The sequence below is a fragment of the Macaca mulatta genome, chromosome 1 (assembly GCF_049350105.2).
Source record: "Macaca mulatta isolate MMU2019108-1 chromosome 1, T2T-MMU8v2.0, whole genome shotgun sequence".
In the NCBI taxonomy this organism is placed as follows: domain Eukaryota; kingdom Metazoa; phylum Chordata; class Mammalia; order Primates; family Cercopithecidae; genus Macaca; species Macaca mulatta.
Window position 1 is genome coordinate 1,300,185 of NC_133406.1, and position 14,757 is coordinate 1,314,941.

Genomic DNA, 14,757 nt, shown 5'->3' on the forward strand with positions numbered 1-14,757 from the left:
TACAAGTGGAACACTACTGGCCTTACCACACACTCGATCTGGGCATAAGGGCACTTCTCAGTAGCACTCCAATGAGTGCCACCAGATTTTTCATGAGAACTCTTACTCTAGATGTCCAATATTATTGCCAGACTATGTAACCATATGGTTTAGATGATTATGAAAAGCTGATGTTGTATGTGAGAATAACTCTTCTAATTTGAAAGATGCTATCTACTAATTTGTAGTTCCCAGAATGCCATCTTCATATCCTTATTTCTTAGGCTATAGATGAAGGGATTCATGATGGGTGGCATCACAGTGTAGAACACTGAAACCAGCAAATCCAAGGGTGATGGAGATTTAGGCAGAGGGCGTAAATAGGCAAAAAACCCTGAAGAGAAAAATAAAGTCACAACAATGAGATGAGGCAGGCATGTGGAGAAAGCTTTGGACCTGCCTTCTTTGGAGGGCATCCTCAGCACAGTGGAGAATATGTGAATGTAAGAAATGTCAATAAACACAAAGCAGCCAAAGTCCAACACGAGGCTGAGCCCAATGATTACCAATTCACCAGTGTTGTAAGAACAGGCAAGGGAGAGCAGTTGTGGGATATCACAAAAGAAATGATGAACCTCAGGAAACCCACACATGGGCACAGAGAAGGTGCAAGCTGTGTGCAGGATTGCATTGAGGCTTCCACTGACCCATGAAGAGACAGCCGTCTGCACACAGGCTTCATGACTCATTATGACCTCATATCTGAGTGGGTGGCAGATGGCAACATAGCGGTCATAGCACATGACCGTGAGAAGAGCTACTTCTGTATTGGCTAAGAGAAAGAAGAAAAAAACCTGACACACACATCCAAGGAATGAAATGGTGTTGCAATTCATCAGGGAGTTTGTGATGGACTTAGGAACAGTGACGGAAATGAGACACAGATCCAGGAAAGATAAGTTCTTTAGGAAAAAGTACATGGGCGTGTGGAGCCGATGATCCTTGATGATGAGGGTGATGATGAGAAGATTCCCCATCAGTGCCACCAGGTAAATTAGCAAAAAGAGCACAGAATGTAGGATCTGGGTCTCCCGAATGTCAGAGAACCCCATGAGGAAGAATATTCTCCCAAAGGTGAAGTTGTTCATTTCTTTGGACATTTTACCAGTTGCTGTAAAAAATAAAGTAAGCAGTTTTAGACTTGGACAAAAGGGTGTACTGTTTTATTTCCTTCACTTATCTTTCTCCCACTCACATGTGCATCTGCCAAAAAATTCAAGATCATATCAGACAACACCAAGGAACAAGGAGGACTTTAACAAATAGCATTTCCTCTGCTCATCCAATCTTCATTCTTATGCCAGAGTCAGGAAAAATTGTGAAAAACTTTGTAATAAGAAAATAACAACAGTGAAAAATACTAAGTGTCCTGTCTAGTTGTATTTTATTATCTTTGAGCTACTTTACAATTCTGGAAGTTGTAGGAAGCAGTTAATATGCAAATTATTCTTTCTCATAAAAATACAAATTAGTTATATTCTGATGTAATGTAATTGATTACTGTTCTGTAGGTAGACCTATTTTACATCTATTTGTAAATTTATTTCAGCTTTCTTTATCTGCCCTTATATGTGTGGTACTTTGATTTCACTGTGGTACTTTGACTTCTCTTCTGAACCAGTTGGAATATCTTGCAAATTCCCCCATTAATTATTGAGTTAAATAAAATCTTTGACCTGTGTTTATATTCATATGTGACTCATGATTTTATCCTGTTTTTTAAAAAACATACGCTTTAGCATCTGCCATGGATAGTGATTGCTGACACAGTCGAATTTTACGAAAAAAACTTGTGAGATCTTAGAAACATCACTCTAATTTATCTAACACACAGAAAAAATATCAGACAGTTTTCATTACTTTTGTTGTATTACATTTTGTTCAATGAAAACTTGTCCCCCAGTAGAACTGAAATATCTGAATTGTGCAACATAATATTCACATTCATTTATTATACGTTAAAGTCTTTACCTTCTAGCAAATGTCTCAGCATTAGCGCTGTCACCTTTCAGCAACTGCTCCGTGTGTTTTTAGTCAAGGCTCCTATTTAGTTAGCTGGGACAACAAGCTCTCGTTTTGGTTCATAGCTGTCTGGCCGGCTCTCCCTTTCCTTTTGTTGTTCTTCCTGCCCTGAGCTTTCACCACTGTCCATATTCCTTCCATCCTCTGTGGGTTACATCATCATCTGCATGACTGAGAATAGCAAATTAATCCTGTATTTCTCCATCAAGCTGCTTTCTGCTCATATTTCCATTCCTTCTTTCTTGTCTCAGAGAAAAAATTGTTTCCTCCTTTCTGAGTTTGCAGTGCAACATCTAACATTGGAAACACTCAATGTCATTTAATAAGCCATGTTTAATGTACCTATTCATAAGCATTGTTGAGAGGAGGTAACCTTTGCAGGATCCCACTATGAGGCCACATCAAATAGATTCAGGATTTTCCCCAGTATTTCACATTCCTAATCTAATAACTGTTTGCTCAGTTACTTTTCCCTGAACTATATTATTAATTTTTACAACTAAGTTTTTTGTCTAGATCTTGATAAAACTTCTGCATCCAAGAATTTGCTCTTTATTGGTTTCCCCTCTCTCTTCTTCATTTTGAACTCCATTATTCAGATAACCACATAAGATTCAACAAAAGTGCTGGTGTTGGCTATAAGCGTATATGCTCAATGGAAAAACAAACACTAGAGGCTTGTATACTATGAGCGATCATTAGATGTAATTACACAACAATGAAAATAGGGTAGAATTCACTGTTTGGCCTGGAGCATAGTCACACTTCAGAAAATAAATAAAAATTAGCTTTTCAAAGTCAGTTACAGCTGAGATAGTATCCAGCAGAGTTCTCTTATCTCAAAAAGTATTTTCTCATAATCTATTTACCCAGGTCTCATTGTAATTTCTCCCACTGTAAACTTCATATTTTCTAAAAGATTGCTTCATGAAGGCTGGAGAAATCAGAAATTATATATTCTCCCTAAATCCATCTGATACGCCCTATAGTGAAACCAGCTAAGCAACCAATCAGCCAACAAACAAACACAAAATAAAATATTTTATTGTCCATGATCGAGTCAATTCTTTTTTTTTTTTTTTTTTTTTTGATCTCTTACTGGAATTTACAACAAATATCTGTTTAATATTTATCACAGTCTTCTTCACGGGCCTGACCAGCGGTTCTCAAGGTTTAGTCCTTGGCTCAGCTATGTCAGTATCACTGGGGAACTTGCTAGAAAGGCAGTCTCAAGTCCCCACCTCAGATCTGCTGAATCAGGAACTCTGGGAGTGGAGCCCAGTGAGAGGTGTTCTAACTATCCCTTTAAATAATCAGGATGCATGCTAGAGTTTGAGGACCACTGTGTTAGAATGTCCCGATTCATAAAATTTCTTTCTGGAAGACTTTTGCATTTTTTTTCTCTCAGAAGTGGTTGTCCCTACCCCCAAATTGTTTATGCTTTTCTTCTTTTCTACTGCCAAATTCTACTTTGGGAATTCCAGCAATCAAAATTAATTTAGCATCAATCCCAAATTTCCTCTGGTAATCCAGTTACTTATCTCAACATTATTTACTACTCTGATTATACATTTTAATTTCTCAACAACTGATATTTTCCTTCCTTACAATTGTAATAAGTATGTACGATGATGTCTGTTGAACCAGATGAGGGAAGGCACAAAGTACTTCAGAAGTTCAAGGGAATCAAGGTGCATGTGATGTAGAAATGTGGGAAATGAAATAATTAACTTTTGGAAAATGGATAATATTTAGGAAAACAAAAGGGAACAGAGGTTTTTTAGGCCCCTGTTCTTTTACAAGAACAGTGTGAACATAGCAGGACCTTAGCATCCTGAGCGATGTGTAGGTAGAATGCTTTGTAGCAAAGGTTTGTGCGTGTGGTGTGGGCTAGGAGGATGAGGGATTTGGAAAGGATGAGCAATGGGCTGAGAGGTTTAGCTTTCACCTTGCTGACAGCAAAACGCACTTCAGTGGTTAAGGGGGAGGTGGCCTAATGAAAGTGGCATTTTCTATAACAACTTTTCTTTATATATGGTCACTTTTGCAGAGAAGATATTCTTGAGGCAGAGAAACTAGTGAGGATATTACTTAATAGTAAACCTATGAGTTATTAAAAGAAGGTTTGAAATAAATGGTCATAATAGGTATGAAAGGGAAAGAGAAAATACAAACTGACTTGAGAAAGAAGATGAATGGGAAGTTTGAATGTGTTCTTGAATAATGCAAAGTGAAATCAATGTAAGAGCAAATGCTAGATACAGAGGGGTGAATATAAATTTTTCCGCCTTTGCTTTGAAACTAGTAAGGAGGTAGAAGTAGATGCTCCCAGCAAGCCTCCTATCTCTGCCTCCTTCCCACTGTGGCTCTTCTTGTTCAGACCTGCTCATGTCCCAGACCCCAGTGCTATAGAAAACTCTTCTGTTAATTAAAGACTTGGGAGAGAGGGCCTGCAAGAGGGTGTTCTGACCTCAGTGAGGACGATCACCATAACTTCCGTCTCGACATAAACTACTTAGAGATACTTTTAATTATGAAATGCAAATGAAAACCTTCCCACTAGTGTTTAGAAAGTCTTTGCATTAAGGCCAGGCGCAGTGGCTCACACCTGTAATCCCAGCCGTTTGGGAGGCCGAGGCAGGCGGATCATGAGGTCAGGAGATGGAGACCATCTGGCTAATATGGTGAAAACCCGTCTCTACTAAAAATACAAAAAAATTAGCCGGGTGTGGTGGCGAGAACCTGTAGTTCCAGCTACTTAGGAGGTTGAGGCAGGAGAATCGCATGAACCCAGGAGGCGGAGCTTGCAGTGAGCCGAGGTTGTGCCACTGCACTCCAGCCTGGGAGATAGAGCGAGACTCCTTTTCGACAAAAAAAAAAAAAAGTCTTCGCATTAGCAATTCACGGTTAGAAGTGTTTATACAGGGGAAAGAACGTCTTTGTCCCTTCAAATACTAGCAGACTTCCCATAGACTGATTCACCCTGGCTTTGATGGCTAGGCTTGGAGTGGAAGTGGTATTTGTCTCTCTTTCCTTCCTTGGACTGCTATAGAAAGGAAGATCCCAACTGTACATGTCAAAACAATGACAAACTCTTAACCATCTTAGACCAAGGCAACATATTAGAAAACATTTTTTAAATTATATTGATTCAGATAAACAAATGAACTCAAATCTCAGTTGAAATGAAATTAAAGCTTGTATGTTGGTAAGCCTCTGAAAATATTTCTAGGCTTACAAATAATTTTGATGTAAACTGTTCACCTTTTTTAAGTATCTAAGAGGTCAGATCCATGGATTATGTGTAGGAGAATGTATCAAAAAGTTTATACAGATCAACCTCCCACACTCTAATCCTTCAATAACAACAAATTGTTGTTTTATTTTCTTCAGAATAAGGTGACCTGAGAAGGCATGCATTTTGGCAGGATGGTCAGAGGCAGGAATGACTCATGGTCTGAGAAATGTGCTCTTGGGAATGTGAGATCTAGAGCACTTACCTACACCAGTCACATTCGAAGACGTTTCCAAATATTACTGGATATAACTTACATCAATGCTCAAAACAAACCCTTGTATGCCAATTATATGCAGAAATTGGACCTGTGGGGAGCTTAAGCAATTAGCCCCTGGTCACACAAGTGTGGGGGCTGGATTTGAAAACAGGTGGCCACATTCCATAGGCTTCTATGTTAGGATGTCTTATACAATGTTAAGAACGCAGGCTTACTCAGCTGAATCCCAGGATGGCATCATACAAGGCTTCTGAAGAGGTGATACAGTAACCCTCCTCCCTAGCATGGTACTCTTCTTTATACAAACCGATTTCACACCTTCCTTTTTCTGAATTCCGCTAGTGGATGCCACCCATCAAAGTCCAGTGGACACCAGGGAGGTGGTGTCGCGAAGTCTCCCCCTTTCTATGGCTGTTGTGGGCTTCCAGCTAATGTCACTAACAGCTAATGTCATAACTCTCTTACTCTGTCCATGTTACTCACATTGACTCTTCTGAGCTTCAAAGTAGACCAATTATTCACAATCCAAAGACAAAAAGTGAATACTTACAGAAGTTAAGACATCCAACTAGGGTTGCAAATAAAAGGACAGAAAAAGGTTGGAAAACAATAACAGCAGGAATTTCATTGGATTCTTTTAGCTGCAGAGATGATCATGTACACAATCATGTCCAGACAGGGCAAGAACCATGAACCGCTGTGCCCATGGTTTTTCCCGGTTTTAAGGTGATTCTCCTAATTGGTTAAGTAAATATCCTGGGAGTAGAACCAAATTAACCACCATCCTGCCCTTGGAAAGAACAAGACTTTACAGACCCTGCCTCATTTTATCCCCAGAGATGCAAGGAAGTCTCAAAAGACAGATTATTTCAACTTTTTAAATCTAGGTCCATCCTTCCTTAACATTATGAGAGGAGAAATAAATGTCTCCTTGTTCTCCTGTGCATATATTTGTCAGTCAGTCTGGGCAAGTTTTATAAATTATATGAGCCATTTGTTTTAATTTTTTTGTCTGATATCTTTTTATAACTTTTCCCTATATTATTCATTTTTATTGCTTTGCTTAAGTTTTCTATGTATTAGAAAATTTAGGTCCTGTAGGTCTCATGCTTCTTAAATACAAAAAAAAAAAAGAAAGAAAAATTAAAGCTGCTTTCTAAAACTCTTTTTGTGATTACATTTTGTCCATGAGATATTATTCAATCTAGTTAAATCTACTGTTCTTTTCCTTTAAGGCTTCTGGCTTTGGGGTTTTGCTTAGGGAGGATTTTTTCTCTGCTTCACTACATTATGGTTCATACTATCAAAAAAAAAAGCCAGAAGACATCTTTCTATTTTTTTTCCCCAAGCTACCATCCTTCTTTTCAACCCCTTGACTCAGTAGGAGTATTTTAAATGTGTATGTTTTCATAGCATCACTGTAGAATTTTTCTTAGCTCCTTTTCCAAATGATTTAAGTAATAATTTATTAATCAGGTATGGATATATTTTCTGTTGCATTTCATAGGTGATAATTACCTAATTAGATATAGATCACAATGGCTTTATTAATGTAATTATAGAATTATCTTATTACTTCCATATACTGTTATTCTTAGTTTTCCAGGTAAGAAAGAAAAGATATTTTTATGTGAGGAGTGCTAGCCCCTTGAATTTTCAGGCCAAGGAATGCATTGAAGTGCAGTAACAGTCATGTCTTACTCCTTCCCTTGAGCTAAATAATTATCTCTTGAAACCACTCTCTGCATGGGCTCTAGACTAACTGACACACAAAGTAGCCATAAAATACCATACACTGAAGAGAGCAACTATTGCCCTACAGTTCCACAATGTATATCCAATTTCTCACAAATAACTTCATAATCTCCCCCTTTCCTGATTTGTTCCTTTTTCTTTAAAAACTTGAGCCTCTCCTTTGTTTTCTGAAGCACTCCTTAAGGCAACTTTAAAGTATGTCTCAGGCACCTGTGCTCAACCTTGGCCCGTGGCTATGCAATATAGCCATGTAGCAGAACTGCACGTATACCCCTTAAGTTTAGATTAAAAAAGAACAAGAAGAGGCTTACATTTTTGGCATATCCATCAAGATATATGGGAATGATAAAGATCTAGATCTATGGACAGTGTCCTCCACCAATAGATATCTTCCACGGCAAATTTTGATTTGGCATCTGCTTTCAAGAGTGTAATACATCCAAAACTCTTATCCCCCACAAATAGAAGAAAATTAAGAAATCTCAGAGAATTCAACCCTAACCAATTTGTCCCAAAGAAAATTAGTGTTCTTCTTAGATAATAATATTTATGCAAGTAGGAAGGTCAGAAATATATTGAGGAATGAAGACCAATAAAAATTCACAATATTTATATATTTGAAGATCCAAATGATTAATATTTCTATTTTCCTTAATCAATAGATTTAATGTGATTACATTAGAGTAAACAAAACAAAAAGATCCTAACTATATTATATGTATATGTGTGAAAATTTATAGTCTGCTCTAAAACATATATAAATTACATGAAAAGAGCTAAAACTTTCACCACAAAGGAAAAATAATTTGCTCTATGAATATCAATATATTACAGAATTACAATCATTATAACACTATAGTATTTGTTCAGGCATAGGCAACATAAGGGCCAAAAACTATACCATGCATATATATGACATGAGCAGTGGCCAAGGTAGAACTTCAGAGAAAAAGATGCCGTCATTTAAATGTCCATATGGTTAAAAATAAAATTTGATGCCTACTTTACCCAGTGTGCAAAAAATTAATTAGAGGTTGATAACTGATCTAAAATTTAATGGTAAAATATAAAGCTTTTAAACATAATATAGCAGAATATATTCAATATTTCTCAAGAGGTTAGAAAAATAAACCTTCAATGAAACAGAAAAAGACCCAACCATGAAGGAAAATTTTTACCAATTACAACACACTTAAAGACTTACATTTCCATGCAGACAGTTAAAAAGACAGGCTCTAAGGTACAAGTACAAAAAGACACTGGAAACTCGTATAACCAACAAAGGTCTCATACCCAAAATATTTTTTAAACTCCTATAAATCAATAATGAAAAAACTTGAAGAGGCAGCACACAAAAAAAGGCAATGCCAACAAACATTTGAAAATGTGTTCAAAATCATTAATTATGAATGAAATGCATCTTAAACACATAATGAAATGTCCCTGCAGACCCATCAGAATGGCTAAAACTAAAAGGCCTGCCAAATATCGAGTAGTCCTGAAACTGCAGAACCATAGAAATTGTCATAGATGTTTGGTAGAAATAAAACTTGGTGCAAAACTTTGTCCCTTGAGGCCAATCTCTGGCTGGGCTGGAGGGGCCACGGTGCTCCCAGACCACTGGCAACAGCATTCTGTAGGAAATTCTTGGGGACTGCCGTTATGGAAGCTCCAGTGGAGGCAGCAGGGGCATCATAGGCAGGAGGTGTTCTGACATGGTGCTCTGCAGGTGGGGGCACTCCAGAGAGGGGTGCCATGGGTCGGGGGCGCTCTGCTAGGGGGAGTTCTGCTGGGGGCGCCATAGTCAGGAAGCCCTCCAGTGGAGGGCTGTGTGGGCAGGAAGTGGAACACTAAACTTTCACTGGAAATAATTTGTATTTAGACTTTATGAAATTTGAAGTGGACAAAAAATAGATTTCCATACTCTGGTTGTTTCAAGCACACTTAAAAATGTTCCAATAAATGAATCAACTATCGATTTTTAAATGCAAATTAACTAAAAGTACTAACTTAGCTCCTTAGTGATACAAATTATATTTCAAAGTACACAGTAGTCACATGTGTCTAGTGGTGCGATATTTGATAGCATAGTTCTAGATACATTTAACTTGAAAAATTACTTTTAATTGTAGAGTTCCTATCTCTAATTAAATAACCTACATCTACTTTCCAATGCATATTTTTGAAAACTTCTGTTCCCCTTTTTGTGTCTTGCCCCGTCCTTGTATCCTCTTGTTGTTTTGCTGTCTCAAATCATTATGTCTACATATTAGTTTCCTAAATTTGTAAATGGAAAAATCAAATATTTGTAATCTTCTTAATTCTCTATTTTATTATCATATTGATTATCTTCTGTCATATAGCCCCAGTGTGCAAAAAATTAATTACAGGTAGATAATTGATCTAAAATTTAATGGTAAAATATAAAGCTTTTAAACATAATATAGCAGAATATATTCAATATTTCTCACGAGGTTAGAAAAATAAACCTTCAATGAAACAGAAAAAGACCCAAACATGAAGGAAAATTTTTACCAGTTACAACACAGAGAGTAGAAGCTCACTTTCCTTGAACAAGCAGTTAAGTCGCTAGTATTAGATATTTGATTTAACTAGCTACTGGTGGGGTCTTTTAAATAAGCATCTTGTTATGTCAGATTACATTCTACAATGGTAAACACAGTCTTCACTTCATGGTGTGTGTGTCTGTGTGTGTGTCTTATCTCCAAGAAATTTCAATATTGAGGTATAAGAAAAGCAGACTGGAAATTACATGGTTAAAATAAAAATTACATGGAATTTGAAATAAAATAATAAAGAAATCTGTTTCACACCACACCAAGTTCAGGCTTTTCCATAAACCCATAACAAACTACTGTGAAGAAGCTTTCCAAAAGTGCAATACACATTTTGCTTCAACATTTGAGCAAAGCTATTGTTTCCAGATACTCGGAATTCCTTTGAACTGAAATAGAAGTACTATTTCAAGTTACTTTCATCTGTGTCATCATTGTAAAGGTAAAATTTCGGAAAACAAGAGTGGGAGGGCATCACAGAAGTGATCTGTAAGCTTGCAGGGTTCTCAATTGTGGCATGTCTCCATCTAATGCACGTGGGTACAGTACAATGAGCGTTTCATAAAGTAAGCAGAGAAGTGTCAAAATAGTGAATAAAGAGTTTCATAGCACAACCTATCAGAGCAAACATCAGCAATGTACTCTTTAAACATAAAACTGCATGACCAATAGATTCAAGACAAGTTACAGCTTTCTTTGCTTTGAATGTAAAACAGCAAAAATTCACTTCCTGTTACTACTTCTTACCCTTTTTTTCCATTGAAACTTTGACTGTATCTATATGTATATTTACACATGTATACTTGTGTGATTTATCACTCACTCTTTATGGTTGCTCTCTAAAAATATAGTCATTATCCAGTGCCTTCAGTTCTCAGACACACTTTTTTATTCATATTCCAATTCAATGTTTCTATAACAGGGATTCAACTCAAAGTTGATAAGTTCATTTAATGCGATGTTTATTTTTTCTTAAATACACAAAACTAAATTTATGGTGCATTGAAATGAATTGGCTTAGGATCCAGGCAGTGTTAAAGAAGTAATGACAAAACCATTATATGCTCACCAACTGTGAACTGCACTGTAAAAGTAAATCAAAGAATGTATGCATGAACTTTCCATGCAGGCATTAGATAATCCAGTTTCTGTGTTAAACAGATTTTAAAAATATATTTATTTTCTGTCAAATATTTGTGCAAAGCTCACTAGAAGATATTTAAATTATTTTCTGACATACAATACATACAATGACATACGAGAGTTTAGAGACAGAGAAATGTGTAATTAAGCACTTTCATAATGTTTTGTAGCTAGACTCTAAAAATCTTAGCTAGATTTTAATATTTGGGTAGAATATGGGCAAATAGAAGATTTCATGAGGAAGCTAACATGGACCAAGTTTCAAAGATGCTGTAGTGAGCATACAGAGTTTGAAAGGTATTGCCAAAGGCTAGAAACATATTTTTTTTACATTCCTAAGTTATGAGTAACATAAACAACAAGATACTCAGTCTCAGCTGTCCCATCTGCTTAACTGTATTACATGCTGCCTCACATCAGAGGATTAATAAAAGTGGTATATGCGAAAGTGTCTGATACAGTGAAATTAGGCAACAAACGTTAATTTCCATCTCTAGGAAAGAAGCAGAGAGAGGACAAATAGGGTGACAGGATTGTTTCCTGCAGCAAGGAGTAGAAAACAATTCTACACATTTAGGGTATTTGAAATGTTACATAATATTAAAAGTCCAGAAAATGTAGAATTTATCACAATGTTAGAAACAGTGCTAAATGCTATTTCATTAATTCTAATACATTATGAAAGCAATTTGCACAAGTCAGGAATCAACACATTACATAAAACAAAGTTTTAATGAAGAGAAAAATATTCTACTCCAAAACATAATTTATGTTGAAAAAGACATGAGAAAATCATCTTCCTAAATGTTTAGGTAATTGTATAAAATCTACCAAGGACACATGAATCAAATAGGTAAAATGCAATAAAATTGAGTGCATTTTTTAAACTGTAAAAGTAAGTTGAAATCATAACTTTAAGTTAAAATTACAATTTTACCAAATAGTGAAAATCAGAAGCTATAAAGAAAGTCGAATCGATAAAACCTGAGATGCAATGCAAAATCTAGGACAATAATGCAGGAACTAACTGAAGAGGATGCCAGAAAAGATGAAAGCTTTTTGAGGAATGAGAACCTCATACAAATCTCATGCAATGCATGTGGATCTTTAGAACAAGAGTAAAAATCATTGAAGGTGTCATAGGAAAACTTTAATCATTTCTACATAATAAAGTGAAGAAGCGGAGGAAAAGAGACGGGCACGGGGTCTTATGCCTGTAATCCCAACACTTTTGGAGGCTAAGACTGACGGATTGTTTGAGGTCAGGAGTTCAAGACCAGCCTGGCCAACATGGGCGGAACCCTGTCTCTACTAAAAATAAAAAAATTAGCTGGGCGTGGTTGCACACGCCTGTAATCCCAGTTACTTGGGAAGCCAAGGCATGATAATTGCTTGAGCCTGGAGGCAGAGGTTGCAGTGAGCCAAGATCACGCCCCTGCACTCCAGCCTGGGCAACAGAGTAAGATTCTGTCTCAAAAAAAAAAAAAAAAAAAAAAAAAGTGCAAAAACTTTAGGAAAATACTTGCTTTCTATTTCTATTAAAACTGACTACTTGAGATTATCAGTAGCAAGACTCCATGACATTTTGATCCCAAAATAGAGATAATTTTAAACAGCTAGTGGATGGCAGAACAACAACAAAAAATGTTACTTCCCAGCTTCAACTTTAGTCATCTTTTCATTACCCCACTGCTTCTAACATTCCATAGGACTTTACTCAGAGCGGATTTAATGGCCTTGTTCCTCAGACAGTAGATAACAGGGTTCAAGGTTGGAGGTGCGACAGAATAGAACACAGACACCAGCAAGTCTAGAATAGAAGGTGCATCAGATCCTGGCTTTAAATAAGCAACAGCACCTGTTACAAGAAACACAGTGACAACAATGAGGTGAGGCACACAGTTGGAAAAGGCTTTGGATTGTCTTTGTCTTGGTGATATCCTTAACACAGCAGAGAAAATGTACACATAGGAAACTACAATGCAAACTAAACATGAAAATGCGTAACAGACCCCAATGGTCACACTGACACTAATGATGCCATGTTCTTTAGAACAAGTAAGCTTTAGTAGGGCAGGGACATCACAGAAGAACTGATGTATCTCATTAAAGCCACAAAAATTCAGAGAGAATGTTCCAGCTGTGTACAAGAGTCCCAGGGCCCCTCCGTTGAGCCAGGACAGAGCCATCAACTGGACACAGAGCCCTCTGCTCATGACAGCCTCATAGTGCAGGGGGCGGCAGATGGCAGCATAGCGGTCATAGGACATGGCAGTGAGGATGCCAATCTCTGATCCAGCCAGCAGTACCACCAAGAAGAGTTGCAACACACACCCCAGGAAGGAGATGGAGTCAGTGGAGGTGACAGAGTTGAGGATGGATTTGGGGACTGTGGCAGAAATGAGACACAGGTCTAAGAAGGACAAATGTCGGAGGAAAAAGTACATTGCCATGTGGAGATGGTGGTCAAGAATCGTGAGGAGAATGATGACTAAATTCATCAGCACGGCTGCAAGGTAGATCAATGAGAAGAGCACAGCGTGTAGCCTCAGGAGCATCCAATTCTCAGTAAATCTCATAAGCAAGAATTCCATCATCTGAGTCTGATTGGTCATAATTCAAAATTATAAGGGCCCTATTGAGTAAAGGAAAATAAGTGTCATACAAATATTAAAAAATATCATTTGTTTCTTCATTTATTGAATGAAGGTATGTATAGCATCAAGAGCTAGACAAAAAGTTTAAAAATATCAAGCAATTTATATTTCTCATCGACTCGTGTAAAACAATTGTGGGTATATCAGTCTAACACTTAGTAGTCCTGGACTAAGATTCATTGTGAAAGAAGCAAAGAACTTCACTCATCTCCCTCATTACTTGAAATGACTTTTGAGTGATTTTATTTCCATTGGGAATTACAGGGTTGGCTATGCAATTATATATAACTATAATAGGGCATGCCTTTTCATGTATAAATATCCTGGTTAATGTAGTTTTGTGTGTATTAAATGTTATGAATGAAATTTCTGCTTGCTACTTACTGCAATATTTAAAATAGTCATTATCATCGGGTGATACTCTAATTTACTATCCCCTTCTCACGGAAGGGTATTAAGATTTTTCTCCCATTTTTTGCATTAAAGTTTACTCCTTTGGTGAAAATGTGATTATAGTATCATTTTTTTCTTTCTTTAGTCCATATACATAGCATAGCACAAAAATTTAAAAGTACTCAAGTTATTTCCACAAATCAGTTTTCAAATATATAGTGTCATTTTTCATGAAAAGAACAAAACCTGAGACTTAGCCAGATGACTAACATAATATTCTCGGAAGGGTTTAATTAACCACAGGAAGTGACAGACAGGGATATCTACAGCATCTAACCAGAGATGCGGTGTGCCTCTTATGTGAAAGACATTCAGAGCTTGTCATGTGAGATCACTCGCACACCCCGGCGGGAGGGAGAGTTTTGGCCATGTTTTTCCCTCAGATCATCTTGTCTTTAGAACCTCTCTTGATTTTACTTTAGTATCACTTCAATGGCAATTTTTTACTTTCCCCTTTGCTTTCCAGGCCATCTCTAAAACACACAGAACAGAAAACAGGATGGATGGTTTGCTAGTTTGGAAGTAGCTCTTAGGGTGTGCAGACACTGCTCTAGGTTTTATTCTCCCCAGCAGGTCAAACAGAGGAGGTTTTAAGTT

At 37.0% G+C, this 14,757-nt stretch overlaps 2 protein-coding genes across 2 annotated transcripts; both read right to left on the reverse strand.

Moving 5' to 3' along the window:
* Nucleotides 1-209: 209 nt before the first annotated feature.
* On the reverse strand, nucleotides 210-1,139 carry LOC708144 (olfactory receptor 14A16-like). The gene has a single exon (XM_028848985.2). It carries the CDS (start codon nucleotides 1,137-1,139, stop codon nucleotides 210-212), a length of 930 nt encoding a protein of 309 aa, XP_028704818.2.
* An 11,581-nt stretch (nucleotides 1,140-12,720) lies between these two features.
* Nucleotides 12,721-13,665, reverse strand: LOC699926 (olfactory receptor 14K1). Its single transcript, XM_001086459.5, has one exon. The coding sequence runs from the start codon at nucleotides 13,663-13,665 to the stop codon at nucleotides 12,721-12,723; it is 945 nt and encodes a 314-aa protein (XP_001086459.2).
* Between the last annotated feature and the right edge of the window lie 1,092 nt (nucleotides 13,666-14,757).

Bases quoted from the DNA above. Each gene is read 5' to 3' on its own strand.
- LOC708144 (XM_028848985.2), bottom strand. From the start codon at position 1,139: ATGTCCAAAGAAATGAACAACTTCACCTTTGGGAGAATATTCTTCCTC.
- LOC699926 (XM_001086459.5), bottom strand. From the start codon at position 13,665: ATGACCAATCAGACTCAGATGATGGAATTCTTGCTTATGAGATTTACT.